At 45.7% G+C, this 15,636-nt stretch overlaps 2 protein-coding genes across 5 annotated transcripts in view; one reads left to right on the top strand and one right to left on the bottom strand.

Annotated features, from left to right (window-relative positions):
- Positions 1 to 801: 801 nt before the first annotated feature.
- The window catches only part of ARHGEF3 (Rho guanine nucleotide exchange factor 3), a 305,486-nt gene continuing 290,651 nt past the window's right edge, over positions 802 to 15,636 (top strand). For 3 of the 4 annotated variants that reach the window (XR_006199897.1, XM_042929710.1, XM_042929707.1), the window contains exon 1: positions 3,148 to 3,221. Coding sequence is in view for 2 of the 4 variants with exons in the window: in XM_042929710.1 (XP_042785644.1) it covers positions 3,175 to 3,221 (47 nt within the window). In the remaining 2 variants the exon portion in view is untranslated. Of the gene's footprint in view, positions 863 to 3,147; positions 3,222 to 15,636 lie in introns of those variants that run through there. The other variant, XM_042929709.1, reaches the window with a different exon arrangement.
- On the bottom strand, positions 4,747 to 5,320 carry SPATA12 (spermatogenesis associated 12). Its single transcript, XM_042929717.1, is given in 4 exon segments — positions 4,747 to 4,998; positions 5,000 to 5,046; positions 5,049 to 5,203; positions 5,205 to 5,320. Coding segments are annotated over 4 exon segments (570 nt in total).

Here is a 15,636-nt window from a genome sequence, read left to right as displayed (position 1 = left end):
TGAGATCATGACCTCAGCCCAAACCAAGAAGCTGGCGCTTAACCAGCTGCGACACCTAGGCGCCCCCATTCTTTATATTTCTGATTGTATGGGATCCTGAGCGCCGCAGGCGGTTATCTACTGAATGAATGAATGCAGAAAATAGTTTTAGTTGGATTCCCACGTCTATTTCCGCACGGTGACCCAGGCCACTGCAGGCTGCTGCTCTTTCTGGCTCAGCACCCGCCCACAAACCCCGCGATTCCTGAGGGCTTGGTGGCGTGGGGATTCGCGCAGCTCTGGCTCGTCCTCATTCTGACCCTCACAGTCCAGGAAAGGGAGGCTTGGACAAGACCCGACGCGCCCCAGGTCAGCCTAGCAGCGGGGTGGGGGCTCCACGCACAGGCTCCGGCCCTCGCCGTCAGGGCAGCCCCCTAAGTCGCCACAGTCCCCTGCTGCTCCGATACTTAACCCCGTGAGCCTACCCTGGGCTGGCCGCAGCGCCTTCACCGCAAGAGCTGGGGCCGGGAGGCACACCCCTTCCCCGACGCTGTAAATTCTCTCCGCCAGGGTCTGGATTGGGTGGCGGGGTGGAATGCCTCAGGGCCCAGATCCCTCCCCAGTCTTCTCAGGGACCCCGGCGGGGCTAGCGGAGGGGGAGTGCCGAGCAGCAGCCAGGCGTGACTGCGTCCGGGTCCCGCGCCACCCGGCTCCGGCGCCAGAGGGGGTCCCCCGCCCGCCTCCCGCCCACGTGGCCGGCCCGGGCTCCCCGCCCCCGGCCCCGCCCCGCCCGGGGGAGCGGCCCCCGCAGCAGCCGCCACCGCCGCGGTCGCCGCGGTGCGCTCTCCCGCTCCTCTGGGCCGAGCCAGCGCTGAGCACCGAGGTGAGTGAGGGCGGCTGGCCGCGAACCCCGCCCCTCCGCTAGACCCTCCCTGGCTGGACACCCCTGCTAGGCGCCCGGGAGCGGGCACTTTCCGGGGCTGGCTCCTCCCCTGCCTTAACCCACAACCCCGAGCTGGACCCCCACCCCCCACCTCCGGGTCGCCCCCACCCGTCCCGGTGCCCGAAGCGGACTCGGCGCGCTGTCCGGTCCCGGCGCACTCGGAGCGCACTCGGGTGCCTGGGCGCGGCGCAGGTAGGCAGCGCCACCGCCACTCCGGACCGGCGGCCGCTCGCGCCGGAGACCCTGACTTTGGTGCTGGGAGCTCTTAGGCGAACGTTCCCAGAGCCACTTCCGGGGAGGGAGGCGCCACCTGTCCTTTTCCTTGGTGTCTTCCCCAGCCTTGGTGGGTCGCCCACAGGTCAGCGTCGCGTCGGGCGCTGCTGGTAGTGGCTCACGGGGCTGCCGGTCACTTCGCCGCGAGGAACGCGGCTCTGGACGCGCAGGGCGGCGGCCGCGGTTCCGGGACCGCCCGGCCGGTGTGCTGGCGGCTGCATCTTTTAAATAGCGCGGCCAGAGGACCGTGAGGTAGAGGCGAGGGAGGCGGACCCCAAGGGGTTAGGGTGAATCTCGGTGCCTCATAGCCAGAGGCCGGTGAGCATTTTCTGAGTGTGGAAGTTGGCCGAGCCCGGTGGAACTGGATGCCTTTGGGCTTTGCCACGGGGTAGAGCTGCGCTTTGCACTGTCAGCCTCAACATGGGCTTGAACAGTGCTGAAACAGAGCGACTTGTTCCTAGAGGACTCTTTCCCCCTTTAATGCGTGAACCCGGCTTGCTTCCAGCCCTGGGCAAAGATGTGAGAACTGCCAAACGGTAGTTGTCCTGGATGCACCCGCAGAAACTTATTTTACAGCATTTCAGGCACAACACAAGGTATAACTGTGTTTTTTCTTGGTTGGGGTGTGGAAGCAGAAAGCTTTTCTGTGTCTCTGTCTTAGCTGTATAGTCTCAGGCAAGTTACTTCACCCACCTGTGCCTTAGTTTTCTCATCTGTAAAATGAGGATAATAGTACAAATGCTAAAGTGTTGTGTGAGGTGAAAGTTCTTAGAATTGTGCCTTGTATCCAGGTAAGCTCTACTCGCTTTAGTTGTTTTGGGCTGCAAAATCCTTGGGCTTTGCAGTAATGTTTCCTATGGTTAAGCAGCCTTTTACAAAACGTGTCTCAGAATACGAGATTAGAGATGACTTTTGTCAAGGACACTGCTGAGAAATGGGGTCTCAGACCTTCTCTGGAAGCTCTAGAGTGTGACTGGATATTTGCCTCACTGAGGGGGAGTGAATAAGGTTCCATGGGAATTTCTTCAGTTCTCAGGCCCCCTGATAGGCTGATACTGTCTCATCTCTGTGAGTGTGGGAGTGTAGTTAGGGGCCCAAAGACCTGCTCTTGTCCCCTCCCCTCCACTCACTAACCTCTAGCAGATTGTCCCTCCAGTGGAGCCTGCACCAGTTTAGCATCTTTTGGTGGTAGTAACCACAGATGGGAGTCCTGAGCCTGGGGCTCCAGGAATCTTCTGACACGTACATGAGATGCTTGGAGCACAGGTGTGTATTTTTCCAGAGAGTTCTCTCTTCATCATTTTCTGCAAAAAGCCTGCACCCCACAAAAGGGGATCCTGAATTGCTGGTGGGGAGATTCTTACCTCTTGTACATGAGCAGGCCCAAGTTCTTACGGTGTCAAGATGTCAACATTACCTGTGTCTCCTAGAGGTAGAAGTGTACACGTGTTCCTTCGTGCCCTTACTCAGGGCACACCTTCCAGTGGAAAATTCAAGTCTGCCTTGACTTGAGAAAATCTGATAAAGAAGTCAATTGGGGAAAGGAGAAGGCAAGCTGAGGGAGCAGAGATTGTTGGCCTGTCGTGGGGCTGTTAGGATGGGATGCAGTTCATAAAATTTGATTTCAAGTTGTCAGGAGACTCCTCAGGGCCTTTGCACATGCTCTTCCTGTTGCGGAGCACACTCTTCTACCACTCTTCTCATGTCCGGCAGTATCTTGTCCTTTAGCTTGGATGTCTTCTCTATAGAGGTGGTCTCCTTGACCACTCTGTTCAAAGCAGCCCCTCCCCCATCAGTATTTATCACATTATCCCATTGTATTTTATTCATGGAGCGTACCTGAAATGTTCATAGTCGTGTATCTATTTATGGGTTTATTGTCTGCCTCCACACAGGAGAATGCAGACTCCAAGAGCGTAGAGGTATTGCCCTCTTTACCACTGAACTCTGGCCCCTGACACACAGTAGAGGCTTTATAAATGTTCCTTAGTGACAGAATGAATGAGCATCCCCTGAGTGAAGTGAGGTGAGTAAGAGCTTTTTTTTGTTTTGTTTTTCTTAAGTAGGCTGTACGCCCAACATGGGCCTCGAACTCACAACACAGAGATCAAGAGTCACACGCTCTTCTGACCAAGCCAGCCAGGTTTAATTAACTAAAAAAATTAATCCTTGGATGCATTATCTTAATGGTGTGTACAAATATTGTTTGATTCATATCACTTTGCACAGGTTGAAACTTGAGTGACAATGAAACGCTTGTATATATGATTCTAATTAATGCACATTCCTGCGTGGGAGATCGCCGGTGTGGTGGGTGGAGTGGGGTCTTCTGTGGAGAGGTTTGGAGATAAGCTTTGCCTTCTCCTTCACTGTAGTGAAAACTGTTCATTCAGTTATGAAAATGGGTACACGTTTTTGTAAAAAAAAGATCGAAGATTATAGTTATTTGGAATCCTATCTGCACATGTGCCTTATCCCCTTAGCTCAGCTCATTCACTCCATTTATTCAAGAACCATTTATGGAGGGAGGGCTTGGAGACTGGCCACAGAGCAGTCAAGACTGGCAGTGTTCCTCCATTATGGTGTTACATCCCGTGGGCAGAGATGGACAGTCGACAACTAGGTCTATAATATGATATCAGGGAGTGTGGTCAGTGTAATAAACAAGATGAAGCTGGATGGGATCCACTCACCCAGAGTGAGTGGGGTGGAGGCAGCATTGGTTTAGGTCAGGGATGGTTTCTCTGAGGAAGCAATTCAAACAGAAACCTAGATGAATGTGGGGTGTGGCTATCTGGGGGAAGACAGTTCTATGCGTGTGGACCCCAAGGTTGTGGTTGAATTCCTGGCTTGGCCAGTCAGCTCTTGAGCCCTGGACATGGTCTGTCTCACTGGGGAAGGGGGGAGGGGAAATGAGACATTGTGGGCAGAACCTCCATCACCTCCTCCCCAGATCCTAGCAGGTGGCTGGAGTAAGATCTCAACACTGTGTGCTCTCATGGTTGACCAGAAGGCTTGTGCCTTCCTTTCCAGAGGTACCTGGAGTAATGGTGTTTCCTGAAACTGCCACCTGGGCGACGAGTATAAGCCTTGGGGGGCACTGCTAGAAGTACAAACCTACACGTAGTAAGACTTGCTTCATTTCACCTGCCCTCGCCATGGACTGCCTCCTCTTTTGTGCCATTTGGTTACAAACATCTCATCACCTACAGGGAACCATCTAGAAGGAAAGTAGTTACTTAGCAAAGCTTTGATGGAAAAAAACAAAGTGATGAAAATGTATAGGATCATAGACCAGGAGATGTATGCTTCCCATTCTCCCCATTGAGTGGTTGATTGGTTGGTCATTTGATGTTATTTAACAAAGCATAAAGGAGGTATGACAAGGAGGGTTCTTGGAAAAAGTGATATCTAAGAAAAGAAAGGGATGGCTACAAGTCACTTCTGTTGGGGAGTGGCGGGGGGTGGGGGATGGAAGGAAGAGGGAAGAGCATGTGCAAAGGTCCAGATAAAGAGGTACCAGCTCTCAGATGATGCCAGATCCTCATTGGTTATGGCAGCGTGTGTGCACATATGTTGGAGTATTCTGTGGAAAAGGAACTGACGTACCAGTGCTCAGTAAATGCCAGTTGATGTGAAAGGCCGTGCCTTGTGCTATTGGGCTCTACACTGACATCCTCATGTATTATCTAAAACTGTCCTGTGGCACATGCCCTCTTAGTATCCCCATCTTCCTGACCAAGAAAGCAAGGTGGGAAGTGGAATAACTTGCCAACTGTGTCTTTCTGGAACTCTGTTCAGTTGTATCAGGGAAGGTGGAGATGAGGGGGATCTTCCCAGAAGATTGATTCAGTGATGTCAAGAGAGAGAGATGCTTTTAAATATCACTGACAGGCCTTGCTTTGGTGCACAGCGCTGTGGAATGTCAGCTCTGGGATCGCAAAGGCTGCTCCCGGCCAACCGCCCAGTCTCTGGCATGGTGAGGATTTGTTGGGGTGTTAAGTGGATCCCCAGGGTCTCTGGTGGCCACGGAGCAATGAGACTGGAGGAGGCCATTGCCTTATTTCCCCAGGAGTCTCCTGACTTTTCTAAAGTGGACCCACAAGTCAGGACAGAGCTGGACATGGGGCCCAAGTCAAAGCTGAGTGCTCCAGAAAGAGAGGCTGGGGTCCTTGGCCGGAGCTGAAAGACAAAGGAGGCAGTTTGGTGCCTTGTGTGGCTCAGCTAGCTAAAGATCAAATTAGTTATTTAACAGTCCAACTTAGTTCTTTGTCCAATCTGCCACCTCTACTTCCACACAGCATATGATAACTTTATAGGTTGGGGTTTGCTGCTCCTGCTGATAGAACCCCAAGCCCTGAATTCATCTTCAATTCTGAGCTTACTATTTTCCTGGAAGCTGGGGTGGTGATGCAGGGCAGTGGGTGACTTGAAGGCAAATTGACATGTCCGGAGGTGGTGGAGGTGATGGTCGGGGTCCTGTGTTCCAGTCTCAGTTCCAGCATTGCATTAGTAGCAAAGTGACCTCAGGCAAGGTGCCTAACCTCTGCAAACCTTGGTTTCCTCCTCTGTGAATGGGGACAGTGGTTGGCTGTACCTTATGGGTTTGCTGTGGGGATTAAGTGAGAAGATATGTGCAGGGAGCATATTCCTATCACAGCCTCTGTGCAGGAAAGGCTGGCTGTGGTCATTATCTGGTGACCTAAAACAGACACACATCACTCCGTCACTACTTTGTGCTCTGAAAGGTTTGCTCAAACACACAGAGAGTTCTTCATTCAGATTTGGGGACCTCACCAGGGACAGGTGCGATCCTTTCTGGAGACAATTATATTAGGAGCCAAATCTGGATAGTGGAGTTGAGGGTAAATTTATTGTGAGACAGAGGTCAGGTGTGAAATGCCATGAGATGCCCTGCCCACCGAGCGCACCCTCCCCTCCTGTGGTCTCTCCCAGGCCTCCCCCTACAGTGGTGGCTTCCATGTACCCATGACCCTCAGAACCTGGCTGCTTCAATGGACTGTTCTGGTGTATCGTCATCACACCCCACCCCAGGTCACCTGCTAGACCCTCCAATGGAGCTGAACCCAACAGCCCCCCAAATACCCTAGAGGCTTTTCAATATTAACAGCTTTGCATCCACTGTTCCTACTACTGGGAGTGCTCTTTCACTCTTATCCACGTTCAGAATCTCCCACACTGCCCAGCTCCAATGGCCTTTTCCCTCTTTCCTTCCCCTTTGACTAGAAAAAGAAATGCTCTTTTGTACAAGAAAGGCTGGTTATATTCTTTACATATACAAATGCAAACAAATCAGAAATTGTAGAGTAAAAAATTAAATTGTGCCTCCCCCATCCCTGGCTTGCTTCCAGAGAGAACATTTATGGTCAGCTGACTGTATATTTTTCTTGTTTTGATGTACAGGTGTGTGTACCTGTGCATATCTTTAAAAACCAACATAATGGGCTCATTTTATATGTATTGTTCTCCAATGAGATTTACCTCATTTGACCACATGTCCAAGAGCACTTTCTCTGTTCATATGCATTTCCTCTCTTTTCACACCCCCCCACCAAGAGAGGAGAGTACAAGTTTGTATGGACATATGTTTTCAGTTCTCTTGGGTATATACCTCCAGTGGGATTGCGGGTCATATGGTAACTCTATGTTTACATTTTGGAGGACTGCCAAACTGTTTTCCAAAATGGCAGCACCATTTTGCAATCCCACTAGCAGTGTTTGAGGGTTCTGATTACTCCACATCCTCATCAACACTTGTTACTGTCCATCTTTTTTTATTACTGCCATCCTAGTACATATAAAGTGATATATCATTGTGGTTTTGATTTTCATTTCCCTATAGCTAGTAGTGTTGAATTTTTTTTTAATTTTTTTTTTTTTTTTTTTGAGAGAGAGCATGTGAGCAGTGGAGAGGCAGAGAGAGAGGGGGACAGAGGATCTGAAGCGGGCTCCGCACTGACAGCAGAGAGCCCAACGTGGGGCTCGAACTCGTAAACTGTGAGATCATGACCTGAGCTGAAGTCAGTCGCTCAACCAACTGACCACCCAAGTACTCCGAACATCTTTTTTTTTAATTTTTTTAGAGCAGTTTTAGTTTAGTTTTGTTTTCTTAATAATAAAATTGAAAGGAAAGTACAGAGATTTCCTTTCTACTTCCTGTTTCCACACATCCGTAGCCTCTACCATTTATGAACATCACTCGCCAGAATGGTACTTTTGGTACCAAGAATGAACCTACATTGACACATCATGGTCATCTAAGGCCGATAGTTTATCTAAGTGTTCACTCGTGGTGCTGTACTTTCAGTGGGTTTGGACCAATGTATAAAGATAATTATAAACACAATGATAATATCATACAGAGTATTTTCACTGCCCCAAGAATCCTCTCTGCTCTGCCTATTCATCTCTACCCTCCTGCCCCCTACAACCACTGAGCTTTTTATTGTCTCCACAGTTTCCCCTTTTTTAAAATATCATATAATGGGATCAGACAGAATGTAGCAATTGGCTTCTTTCACTTAGTAACATGCATTTGAAGTTTCTCCCTGTCTTTTCATGGCTTGATAGCTCATTTGTTTTTAGTGCTGCTTAGTATTTCATCATCCGGATGTACCAAGTCTATCCATTCACCTACTGAAGAACATTTTGGTTGCTTCTCAGTTTGGGCAGTTATGAATAAAGCTGCTTTAAATATTCATGTGCAGGTTTTTGTGTAGACATAAGTTTTCAACCCCTTAGGGTAAATACTGGATTGTATGGTAAGAGTATATTTAGTTTTGTAAGAAACCCTCCAAACTGTCTTCCAAAGTGGCTGTACCATTTTGCATCCCCACCAACAATGAATGAAAGAGTTTCTGTTACTTTACATCCTTTGTCAGCGTTTGGTATGGTCAGTGTTTTGGATTTGGGCCTTTCTAATAGGTGTGGGGTGGTATCCTCATTGTTTTAATTTGCATTTCCCTGATGACATATGATGTGGAGGAGCATCTTTTCATATGTTTACTTGTCATCTGTATGTCTTCTTTGGTGAGGTGGCTATTATGGTCTTTGGCTCATTTTCAGTTCAGATTGTTTGTTTTCTTATTGTTGAAGTTTAAGAGCTCTTTGCATGTTTTGGATAACAGTCCTTTATCAAATATATATCACAAATATTTTTTCCTAGTCTGTGGTGTGTCTTCTAATTCTCCTGGGATTATCTGTTGCAGAGCAGAAATTTTAAATTTTAGTGAAGTCCAGCTTATCAATTATTTCTTTCATGGATTGTGTTTTTGGCATTATAGCTGAAAAAGCATCACCATAGCCAAGGTCATCTAGGTTTTATCCAATGTTATCTTCTAGGAGTTTTATAGTTTTGCATTTTATATTTAGGTCTCTGATCCATTTTGAGTTAATTTTTGCAAAGGGCATAAGGTCTGTGTTTAGATTCATTGTTTTGCATGTGGATATCCACTTATTCCAGCACCATTTGTTGAAAAGATTATCTTTGCTCCATTGTTTTGCCTTTGCTCCTTTGTCAGAGATGAGCTGACTATATTTATGGGCTCTCTATTTTTTTCCATTGGTCTATTTGTCTATTATTTTGCTAATAGCACACTGTCTTGATTATTGTAGCTTTGTAATAAGTGTTGAAGTCAGGAAACTGCAGTCTTCTAACTTTGTTCTTCTTTAACATTGTGTTGGGTGAATATCTTTTCACTTTGGAGAAGTGTCTTTCCAGATCTTTTGCCAGTTTTTAAAACTTCGTTTGTCTTTTTATTATTGATTTGTAAGGGTTCTTTATATATTCTAAATTCGGTCCCTTATCAGATATATGATTTTTAAATATTTTCTCCTATTCTGTGGATTGTCTTTTTATTTTCTTGGTTGTGTTCCTTGAAGCCTAGGATTTTAAGTGTGATGAAGTCCAATTTATCTATTTTTATTGTGTTGCTTATGCTTTTGGTGTAAATGTTTCTCTTTTTTTTTTAAATTTTTTTTAACGTTTATTTATTTTTGAGACAGAAAGAGATAGAGCATGAATGGGGGAGGGTCAGAGAGAGAGGGAGACACAGAATCTGAAACAGGCTCCAGGCTCTGAGCTGTCAGCACAGAGCCCGACACAGGGCTCGAACCCACGAACTGCGAGATCGTGACCTGAGCTGAAGTCGGACGCTTAGCCGACTGAGCCACCCAGGCACCCCTAAATGTTTCTTAAGTATAACACCAAAAAGCATAAAGCATGAAGATTTATGCTGAAATTTTCTCCTAAGAGTTTTATAGTTTTTAGTCCTTAGGTTTAGGCCTTTGATCCAGTTTGGGTTAATTTTTATATGTGGTATGAAGTAGAGGTACAGCCTCACTGTTTTGCATGTGGAGATCCTGTTGTCCAAGAGCCGTTTGTTGAAAGGGCAGCCTTGTTGAAAATCAATTAGCCATCAATGTAAGTGTTTGTTTCTGCCTTCTTAATTCTGTTGCATTGACCTGTATGTAAATCTTTATGCCAGTACCACTGTCTTAGTTACTGCAGCTTTGTAGTAACTTTTGAGATCAAGAAGTATGGGTCTTCTCGCTTTGTCCTTTGTCATGATTGTTTTGGCTATTCTGGGTCCTCATATGAATTTTAGGACCAGCTTGTCAATTTTTGCAAAAAAGGCAGCTGAGATTTAATAGGGAGTCATTTGAATCAGAATGTCAGTGTGGAGTTTTGCTAGTTTATCCATATTAAGTTCAGATCCTGATGCATCACTCGCTCGTTGATGGGTTGACACTCAGGGTCCCATCCTTGAAGCTGCAAAGACAAAGACCCAGGGACACCAGCATCTCTTTTTCTTATTGAAGTAAGTGACAAGTACAGGGTAGTGTCCAATCCAAGGCTGGAGACCTTGGATAAAACATTTAAGCCTTGAATGTGTGAAATGGGAGTAGATCTGGCACTGACCAAGCATATGGCAGACTCAGCTTCCTTGTATCTGAGGGCGTGATGGAGATCCATAGAGATCCTCCTTTATTGCCCTGCCTCCATGCTTGACAAGTGTGGTGAGAACTGGGGACGCCCACAGCCCCAGAGGCACCAGGGAATGGTGGAGGGTATTAGAGTGAGGCCATATTTTAGCTTCTTTTATTTGGCGGGCAAAGAGGTAGGATTTCATTGAAGGAAAAGGTTCTGCTGCTAAAGCAATTTTGCCTCCTCTCCCCAAACTGGCATCATGCTTTGAAGAATGGAATAAAAATAAGAAGGGAATACTATCACTTATTAGAAGATTAGTTTACACCTCTACCTGCACTTATGCATTCCAGATGTCATGCTTTGGCACAAGTCCACAATTGTATTCTTACAGAAGAAGAAAGAAAAAGTGAAGCACCGACGTGTGTGTCACTAGGAGTCTGGTTTTCTAGACTGCAGGAACAACCCGGGGCACTACAATGGGCAATGCAAACCCATGGTGCACCGCAGCAGGGGCTAGGGGCTCCGTTTGAGACAAAATGGTGCTAATGTGTGTCAGAGGTTGGAGTTGTTTGTCACAGCAATTTTAAAAAGTATTAATTTGGGCAGAGTTTTTGTTTGTTTCTGGAGGGGAAAAAGTTATAGCCAATAGAAAGTATTTCGAGATCTTCAGATGCCAAGCTCCTTTGGGTTTAGCAGGTTCCCTTTACCCAACCTGTTAGAACAGGCAGTTCATAGGGATTTCATTCGCATTCGTTACTGAGGGGTGTGTGTGCACGCCTGTGCACATGGAAAGTTAGGGGAAAAACACAATGATATAACCCAACCCCCAAACAAGGAAGCATGTGTCAGAGCTGAAGTTCCAGTCTCAGAAGATGCAGCCTAGGCGACCTTGAGTAACCTCTTTCTGTGACACATCTCCCAAGGGGGTGGGGGGAACTGTTTCTCTCCAGCAGGGCTTTAATTTTACAAAAGCCCTGTGCACTCAAGTGGTTTTCTTAACAGGTCACTCACATTTTGTACGTTCTGGGCTGGGCAGGGCCTCACTAGTCCTTGGCCAGCCTTGTGAGTCAGAGAATATTTAAATGACTGCCGAGGTCTTCGAGGAGAGAGAGCTGGCAAGTGAATCTAGGGAGGTGGAGTGACTCTTAAACAGCACTGCAGTGAATGAGTGGCAGAACCGATACCAGGGTCAGCAACCCTGTTTTATTACACTAGTAAAGAAAGTTGTATTATCTTTTCAAGTGAGATAATAATTATGATGCTACCAAATTCTATGGAGCACTTATTATATGGTGGAGTCTGGGCTTTCACACTTGTGTTTGACTGTGACACATTGTAAGAGATAAATCTAGGCTATAACCTGGGGTGTGTGTGTGTGTGTGTGCGCGCGCACATGCATACTCACGAATGCATGCACATGCATATCTGAAACAAAAGTTTGGTGAGACAAGACTTACCTTATGTATGTTTAGTGTCCTCTGATAACTCTTTCCTACACTAGTGAATTTGTGCTTTAAAAATTTTTTTTAAGTTTATTTATTTATTTTGAGAGAGAAAGTGAGCACAAGGAAGGAGGGGAAGAGGGAGAGGGAGAGAGAGAGAATCTCAAGCAGGCTTCACACGGTCAGTGTGGAGCCTGATGCAGGGCTTGAACTCATGAACCATGAGGTCATGACCTGAGCTGAAGTCAAGAGCTGGACGCTTAACTGACTGAGCCATCCAGGCGCCCCTATGCTTTTTTTTTTAAATGATGGCTAAGAGACCACTAGATTTATTTCATAAATGGGTCAGAACTTACTGTTTGAAAAGCACTGTGCTAGACAGTTTGCTGTGTGTCTTACATGTACTATTTCATTTAACAACCTCAGGGAGAGGGTATTAGTATCTCCATTTTCTGATGGGGAAACCAAGGTACAGAGAGATAACTTTCCTAGGGTCACACTGTGAATGAGTAGTGGAGCTGGGCTTGCACCCAAAAAGACTAAGTCCTGTTACAAGTTCATGGTGTGAACCCAGGTCAGGTATCTATCTCCTGTAACAATCAGTGGAGAAGGTATAATTTAATATCTAATGAGTTGCTGCATATTGAGAAGGTTGCCACAAAATGGATATAAAATTAATACCACTTTTTGACCTAAAGTTGCATTTAAAAACACATGTATCCACTATGATGGCTTGGATCAATACATAGACATATTATCCTTCCTAAGTTACTGTATTTTGTGGATTTTTTATTTTTATTTTCTTAGTCATCCGATGACTTGGAACTTCATGCAAGTCCAGATAATAAGGGATAATTTCTGATGGAAAGTCAGTTGTTTTGGGGGTATATTAGTCAGGAATCTCCAGAGAAACAAAACCAACATACTTACATATAAATTATATACATATATATATACACACACACACACACACACACACATATATAATACCACAGTATGTATAATATAAAAGTATATATTATATAAAGATATATAATGTGTACATATATAATGTGTATGTATATAATTTATAATGCTATATGTTGTATAATATGTGTTATATAACAGGATGTCTTCTCTGTCTCTGTCGATATGTATCTCATACAGAGCGAGAGAGAGAGGGAGAAAGAGATATATTTATTTTAAGGAGGTGGTGATTCCTCTATGTGATTGTGGAGGCTTGACAGGTTTGAAATTTGCAGAGTAGGGGCGCCTGGGTGGCTCAGTCAGTTGAGCGTCTGACTTCAGCTGAGGTCATGATCTCATGGTTCATGGGTTCGAGCCCTGTGTCAGGCTCTGCGCTGACAGTGTGAAGCCTGATTGGGATTCTCTCTCTCCCTCTCCTTCTTCCTATACCCATTTGTGTTCTCTCTCTCAAAAATAAATAAACATTAAAATCTGCAGAGTAGGTTGGCAGGCTAGAGACTCAGGGAAGAGTGGCCATTCAAGTTCAAAGGCAGTCTGTTGTCAGAATTCCTTCTTGCTAGGGGAGGTCAGTCTTTGTTCTATGAAGGCCTTCAACTGATTGGATCAGGCCCACCCAAATTATGAAGAACAATTTGTTTTACTCAAAGTCTACTGATTTAAATGTTAATTTCATCTAAAAAAATACCTGACCCTTCACAGAAACTTCTAGAATAATTTTTAATCTTTATTTATTTTTGAGAGAGAAAGGGGGGGGGAGAGAGAGAGAGAGAGAGAACACAAGTGGGGGAGGGGCAGACAGCGAGGGAGACACAGAATCCAAAGCAGGTTCTAAGCTCCGAGCTGTCAGCACAAAGCCCAACACAGGGCTTGAACCCATGAACCACGAAATCATGACCTGAGCTGAAGACAGACACTTAACCAATTGAGCCACCAGGCACCCCTAGAATAACTTTTGATCAATATCTGGGCACTGTGGTCTAGACAAGTTGACACATAAAATTAAGCATAATAGGGAGTAAGATACTGTTTGAAGTTGTTCAGAAGAAAGGAAAAATGCAGTGGGAAGCGGGACTGTCATATTGTTACAAATAGGAGGGCATTTCAGAAAGAACTCCCTCTCCCGTGATTGATTGCCAATTAAGCCCGTCCCTGGTTCCCATGCAGTTATGGGAGCACAGCATGGGTTGGCGGATGGGAGGGGGTAGCAGGTGCAGATTTTCTTGCTTTGACTTGAATGGATTTTTCTGACATTTCTTTTTTAGACCAGAGACCTGAGAGTTCATGGCCCTAAGTAAATAGAGCCATTTATCTCCAGCCAGCGGGTGCTTGTTCAGTGGATTTTTCTGTAGGGACTGTGTGTGCTGATGTAGCATTTGTATCTCAGCCTAAACTTGGAAGACTTTGCTCCCCTCTCGGATGCCTCAAGCTACCAAGTAACCTATGGGTCACTGGCCACAGGAACTACCTGGGGCTGTTTGGGTGGGAACTCAGGCTGTATATGAGAACATGGTTATCGAGACAATATTAAATTTATTATCTTTTTCATTTTCTCTTATTTTTTATTAAGGTATAATTAAGGTATAAAATAGATTCTTTTAAAGTGTGTGACTTAGTAGTTTTTAGTATATTCACAAAATTGGGCAGCCATTACAACTATTTAATTCCAAAACATTTTCATCAGCCCAGAATATAGCTTTTTTTTTTTTTTTTGGAAAGTAATTTAAACATTTGAGAACACTGTCTGCCAGATCAGTCCCATCAGCAAACAAACATGCTGTTATTTGTCCCAACTTAAAGAAAAACCCCCACAACCCAAACACTCTGGTCACCTTACTTCTCCCTCCAGTTATGACCCTATTTCTCTTTAGTTTAGAGCAAAACTTTTTGAAAGAATTGTTTGAACTTGCTTGCTCTAATTTTTTGTCTCCCTGTCTCTCTCACTTGTTAAAAAAAAACTTGTGATAAAATATGTATAACATAAAACTTAGCATCATGACCATTTTTAAGTGTCCAGTTCAGTAATGTGAAGTATGTTCACACTATTATCCAACAATCTCCAGAACTTTTTCATCTTACTAAATGGAAACTCTGTTGCCATCAGTTCTCCATTTCTCCCTCCCCCCAGCCCTGGGTAACTACCACTCCACTTTCTGTCTCTATGAATTTACTGACTCTAGATACCTCATGTAAATGGCATCAATACAAATAAGGCAGTGTTTGTCTTTTGTATGTGTGACTGGCTTATTTCACTCAGCATAATGTCTTCAAGGTTCATTTATGTTACAGCAGGTGTCATTAAGGCTGAATAATACTCCATGGTATGTATATACCACACTTTGTTTCTCCATGCATCCGTTGAAGGACAGTTGGGTTGTTCCCACCTTTTGGCTATTGGAATACTGCTGCTATTCCATTCTTCTGTGAACCCATGAAACCCAGCAGGCTTAGGTTCCCCTCATGAACATCTCCTGCTGACTGCCACGTTGCTCATCCCCATCGCTTATTCTCTGGCCCCACCCAGCCTGGTGACCAGCTGCGTTGGACACTGGTGGTCATGGTCTCTTTCTTGAAGCGCTTTCTTCACCTGGCTTCCAGGGCACCTTACTCTCCTGGTCCTTTCCCACATGTCAGTTAACAGTGACTCCATCCTTCTGATGGTTCAGACCCAAAGCTTGGGGTGTCATCTTTGACCCTTATATCTTTTATCTCCGCACTTATCAGAAAATCCCACTGTGCATACTTTCAAAATATAGCCAGCATGTGGCCACTGTTCACCCATTGTCCAAGCTACTCTCCCCTCTCACCTGAGTGAATATGTCGATCTCTTTGCTGGTCTCCCAGCCTCTGACCTTACCTCCTTCCAGCTTGTTCTCAATTCACAGCCAGAGGGATCCTCCTAAAGCCGGGGGTGGAGGGGAGATTGCCACCCTTTTGCTTAAAACCCTCGAAGGGCTCCCATCTTCTCCCACAGCAGAAGCTAACATCCCCCAGTGGCCTACAGGACCCCCATGATCTGGCTGTGTGCATCTTCTTCCTTAGTTTGTTCTTCCCCTCATTGTCCTAGCCTGGTCACATCAGCCTCA

The sequence above is a fragment of the Panthera leo genome, chromosome A2 (genome assembly GCF_018350215.1).
Source record: "Panthera leo isolate Ple1 chromosome A2, P.leo_Ple1_pat1.1, whole genome shotgun sequence".
In the NCBI taxonomy this organism is placed as follows: domain Eukaryota; kingdom Metazoa; phylum Chordata; class Mammalia; order Carnivora; family Felidae; genus Panthera; species Panthera leo.
Note: the sequence above shows the minus strand (reverse complement) of the source record. Positions and strands in the feature narration are given on the sequence as shown.